Source organism: Sinocyclocheilus anshuiensis, unplaced genomic scaffold (assembly GCF_001515605.1).
Source record: "Sinocyclocheilus anshuiensis isolate Anshui unplaced genomic scaffold, SAMN03320099.WGS_v1.1 scaffold964, whole genome shotgun sequence".
In the NCBI taxonomy this organism is placed as follows: Eukaryota; Metazoa; Chordata; class Actinopteri; order Cypriniformes; family Cyprinidae; genus Sinocyclocheilus; species Sinocyclocheilus anshuiensis.
The window spans coordinates 439,925-445,562 of NW_015552666.1; the positions used below are offsets into that span (position 1 = coordinate 439,925).

Below are 5,638 nucleotides of genomic sequence, written 5' to 3' on the forward strand. Positions count from 1 at the left end.
GAAATATGCTGGTTCTGGCCCGCCTCATTCCATAGTATCAGAGGCAGCTTCTCGGTCTGTGTAAATGAAGTGTCCATGTCGATCAGTGCTCATCTTGTTGCTCTCTTCTACACGAAGTGTCAAAAATCAACTTTCGAGAATGTGATTAAATGTAAATAAATTTATGCTGCATTAAAAAATTGTCACGCTCACCTATTATGAATGCAAAAGGGGTGATAAATGACATTTCTTTGTGATTTTGTCAAAGATTTCCAAAACTAGAACAACAATCCAATGCTGGAGATAGCACTACATCAATGAAAAATACTTTTAAATTAAAGTCACCATGAAAATTAAACAATTCTTGAAGAATCGACAATTCTTATGTTTTATGGAATGCTATAGTATTCATTATGAATGATTTAAATGATTTATCTGTGCACATCATTGTTTTTATTCATGCACACCACATAATCTTCAATCAAAAACATTAACAACTTCCCCCTTATAACAAAGGCTAGGCAATAATCTCCAGAGGCCTCTCACTTACATATATCATTGTTGTTTGCTAATGTTGTGATCTCAATCAGTTCCAGACGGACAAAATCAAACTGCATACTACATTTTTTCTCATTCGAGAAGCCAATTCTCAATCGAGAAGTCACAATAGAGAAGAAAAGAAGAGCAACATTTCTATTACATGGCGACTTTTAACTAAAAATGTCTTCAGTCTTTGCTTTCTTACTTTATTAGTCATTAAAGTGTTTTGTGAGTTGTGCGTTTACTGAGGGAATATTTTGGAGCAGATCCAGTTCTTCAGTGTGAGAAGAAGCTGAGAGTCCACCTCACCGACTGGCTCTGATAAATTCAAATTGCTAGATGTGGTCAGAAGTTATGCAAGACCACTGGGGGCTCACATGTGCACCCTCTGATTCTCCAACTACTAGGCAAATGAAGGCTAGTAGGATGCCGGCTTTAGAAGTAATAAAAGAATCCGTGTAATTTTGAGGTGCCACTCATAAGGCCCAGCAGAGCCATAAATTATTTGCCCTGGGCCTTTTACCTGTAGGATGGACGCCGAGCCAAGATCTCTCTTGACTTCTGGTTAGATGCTCCACTGTCGCTTGAATCCTGAGAATCATCACTATCAGATCCTTGACCCTAATAAGAAACATTGTTTAAGTGGAGGGAGCCTAAAGTAAAAACAAAGACCAGTTTAAGATCACGCTGTATGAGTGTCTGCACGTTACCTGTGCTTGTGCCAGTGGAGACTGGATAACCGATGACTGCGCTGACTGAATCACACCTTGAACCTGGAACTGACCGCTGGGCAGCTGAACCACAGTCACTGGATTCCCACCCAGAGACATCTTTCACAAGATGATGATAACATGAAACAAGTGCTTTTATTACTGCTTTTACAAATGCTTAGTCACATATATATCATGCAAATATGTGTAGATAAGTACATACATGAACAGTACCTGTGCTATCTGTGATATGTGAGAGGCAGTTATAGTTGTGGGGATGGCAACAGTTTGGGACTCAGAGCCATTACTGTTATTCTGCTGGACCTCCTCCATTGCTGCTGCAAATGAACAATGAGGCATATTTTGGTCAATACTTAATGTAGATGTCATGCTTTCCATGACCAGTACCTATATACAGAGCTTGCACAATTGTAAAAACTTACATTTTTAAAAAACATTTACAGAGATTACAGTAAACAAGCAATTTATGACCAGTTATATTTTAGAGCTGGCCATAATAAAAAAAAGAAATAAAAAGTACACACACACGCATATACATACACATATATATATATATATATATATACACACAAAATATCTTTCATTTTTGATTATGTGCATACATTTTTATGCCTTGCAAATAACTGTGAAGAATGTTTGGTAAAAAAAAAAAAAAATGATTATATAATGTTTGAATAAATATTTAATATTAAAAAAATCATTTAAAATTAGAATATTTAATTTAAAAAAATTAAATATTTTAAAAAATATTTTAAATTATTTTTAATAATTGCACATTTAAAATTCTATGTTCAAATAAAAAAATACAAATGAATGTAAATTGTAAAAGTAAATTTAAAAAAATAATAATACCTAGAGATGGGGACCAGTGATTTTTTTTTCCAGGCCATACAGAAATCTGAACTACGGGCATAAAAACTATGTACAATTATATACAATTTTACAGACTGACAGCAAACATGAGAAAACTGAAGAACACAGACTGTTTATATTGTGCTTACGAGATGGTCGGGGTGTGTGTGTGTTTGTGTGCTGAAGTAGTTCTGTGGTCAAACCAGGCTAACAGTCAAAAGCCTTGATTTAGTCACCGTTTCCATTTTACCCCAACCCCGAGTCAGTACCTCTCAATCCTTCAGCTCCAGCACACACGCTTACAGTCCTTGTGGGTTGCTTTCTACACATTACTGCTGCAACCTTTCTGCAGTTGTCCTCATTTATGATTTAATTCCACTAAAATCATGTTAGTACAATAAATGGAAAATAAAGTTACATTGTAATGGGGGGAAAAAAACAAATAAATACATAACATGGAAGACACAACTCCTCCTGTAGTAGTAAATCAGATGGAGCTGCTTTGTGTTATTAACAGCGCTCACTTCATGCAGAACCGGATGCTAAATATCGCCCATCAAATACTCACATTCCTCCAAAAAACAAGCAATAACGGGCTAAATTCTATTTAAATAAAGCCAGAATAACATTGCGAGCTATATTGACCTGTTGATTCAACATTTTCGATAATATTGTCTGTTAAAAGTCCGCATTTAAAACAAACAATCTAAGGCTACAGCAGCTAACAGGCTAAATAAAAAAAAACTGTCTAATTTGATTTCATTTCAAGACTTATCTGTCAAAATACATAAGACTGTGCCGGTATTTATAAGCGGGCTTGTTTCTACTAAACAAAAGCTCCATCACAAGATATGGATAGTTTTTTTTAGTGATGTTGCAAATACTTAACGAGTGTCTTAAAGTCTAATTCCCCCATGAGATCCTGATCAAAAGCGCATCTCTAAATAAAGCAAACCGCTGCGGTGTGTTATGAAGCCCGAGAGCGACTTTGTGCCGCGCTCTGCAGAAAGTTCCAAGCTAGTCACTGGCCCGCAAGTGCCCGCGTCAACAGACGTCAGCGATACGGGGAGCCATTAAAACACCTTCCCGTAAGCGAGTGCTACAACCGAGCGGACGGGCGCCATGACTGCAGCGACAAGTCGGCAGAAGAGGAAGAGTATAAAACAAAAGCAACGCTTTACCTTTAATCCCTTTGAACCGCTTCTGGAAACAATAACGCCGTCTATATAGATGTCAGTATTCTATTTATAGTTTGTAAAGTAAATTATTTAATAATGCATAGAATAAACCTGGGCGGTTTCCATTGAAAAAATCTAGATGGCTTGAGGTTTTTTTTTCTAAAGGCCGCAATAAGCGCCGCCCCCTAGAAGCACGTGTTACGTAAATCTGTATTAAGCTTTGTGATTGGTCAATATCACTGAAAAACAAAAGTGGTCTGGGGACTTGAATGAAACCAATGCAATTTTCTGAATTTCCCTATTCTGCTCGGCAAATAGGCTACTGCTATTCTTAATGATTATTATGAACAGAAAAATGAAATTTTATGGAAACATTCTTAATATAATTTTCCTGTTATACAACCCCAACTATTATCTTGAAATAAATAAAACACACACACACAATGAAGTTTAATCCGTGTATCATTCGATCATTCGTTTTTTTATTTAATATTGAAAGTAGAAAAATTAGAAAATGGCTCCTTTTTCGTTTTTTTGTTTTTTTCCAAAAAACACGTTCCACCCATGAACGAAAAACGAAAATTTAAGCTGAATTTTTGTTTTTTGGAAAAAAAAAACGAAAAAGGAGCCATTTTCTAATTTTTCTACTTTCAATATTAAATCAAAAAACTTATGATCGAATTGATACACGGATTCAGTTTGACAATTATCTATGAAATGAAATCATTTTCAATTGACAAGTATTTTACTGAGAAATGTCAACTCTTTTTTTTTCTCTCCAGAGGCTGGGAATATTAAAGCTTTGTGTACTTTCAACAAAAGACTAGATAGATAGATAGATAGATAGACAGATAGATAGATAGATAGAAAATATGACTACAAACTGCAGTTATACAAAACAAACTTCAGAGATGCAAAATAAAAGCTTTTATTATTTTTTCATGTTTTTCATTGGAGTATAAAACAGTTACAGTAACCAATGTACAAAAAAGAAAGAGATGTGAACCAACAGGGAAATGCTTGCTTGCATAATCATGACTTTAATTTAAATCCATGAATGACTAAAATAAATTGTAAAGATCACATTCTTATAATTTGAATATATTTTAATCTTATAATTAAAAATGATATAAGAATTGAACAGAACATTTTAATAAACACAGAAGAGTAATATGCATTGTCCAAATAAAAAAGTTATGTTACTGTTGCATGTTCTCATTTTATTTCATAGCAAGCAAATAATCTGCATTTTATTTATAAGTGTGTGCGTGTTGCCTGATGTGTACTTTGAAATGTAACTGCAGCTGGTTGCATAATGTGTGAAACATTTCTTTTGGTTCCAGCACTTAGCTGGCATGATAGATTATTAATTAACTGAACTGATTGTGTCTAATTTTCTGCTTTGTTTTTTTGTCCATATTAAGACTTAACACTTATGTAAATGACCAATAAAATCTTTTTATTTTAAGAACAAAATCATTGCAAACATGAAAGTGAGTATTTATAAATGAATATCTTCTCCGTCCTGGAAAGCACTATTTCCCTGAATGCCCCATGTAAAAAGCTCATTTACTCGCTTGTGCTTTCATCACATAAACTCAGCTCTGATGCCATTAATGACTGAGAATGAGAATGAGAGAATACATTTCATGACAGCGTCTCTGATTTGGGAAAAGGTATTGTGGAACTCATCAACAAACAAATGAACTTTCAAAGCTGTGACCATACATACACAACCCCAGAATGGGGTTAGGCTAACATACTGTAGTGATCAGTTGTGTAAGGACTCTGAAAATAGTCTTTCAAGCCCCCACAGTGCTTGACTTTATCATGCTTACATCTTCAAGACTTGTACATACCGTAAGATTTCTGAATCTGAATTATAAAAAGAAATGCATCACAGAGAGATCTGAACACAGACTTCAACCCATCACATTTCTGATCAACCAGAAAAGAACAAACAGAAACAGAGCAACCTATTTACAGTAAGTCTTCAACTTCAGACCCCCGCTCAGCTACGAAGGGATGTCAGCGACAGTAGTTAATATTCATATTCATTCACAAATTTGACAGAATACAGCAACTAACTTACAGTAGAGTAGAATTTGTCATCTGTACACAAGCAATAATTTACAATTATTTATGGTTTACAAGTTAGTCACTCCTAGTAAAAATGTCTATAGTACAGGAGACAGCAACTGTCCTTTAGAGATCCTTTGCCGAACATGTAAAATCTATGCCTTTGTACAGTTAGGTGTTCACGAGGGGCTTGCTTGTACAGAGAGTCGTGTTAGTTTACAGTTGTTTTGTTTTATTGTACAGATGCCTGAAATCCTTTTTTTTTTTTTTTTTTTTTTT

The 5,638-nt window shown here is 34.8% G+C and overlaps 1 protein-coding gene across 8 annotated transcripts in view; it reads right to left on the reverse strand.

Moving 5' to 3' along the window:
* LOC107667378 (cyclic AMP-dependent transcription factor ATF-1-like) overlaps positions 1-3,461 on the reverse strand; it is a 5,098-nt gene extending 1,637 nt beyond the window's left edge. The window contains exons 1-5 of one of the 8 annotated variants that reach the window (XM_016459034.1): positions 3,284-3,461; positions 2,103-2,153; positions 1,464-1,564; positions 1,230-1,349; positions 1,043-1,140 (exon numbers count right to left, since the gene is read on the reverse strand). In XM_016459034.1, coding sequence (XP_016314520.1) covers positions 1,043-1,140; positions 1,230-1,349; positions 1,464-1,562 — 317 coding nt within the window. In that variant the 5' untranslated portion in view covers positions 1,563-1,564; positions 2,103-2,153; positions 3,284-3,461. The other 7 variants (XM_016459030.1, XM_016459031.1, XM_016459033.1 and 4 more) reach the window with 7 other exon arrangements.
* Between the last annotated feature and the right edge of the window lie 2,177 nt (positions 3,462-5,638).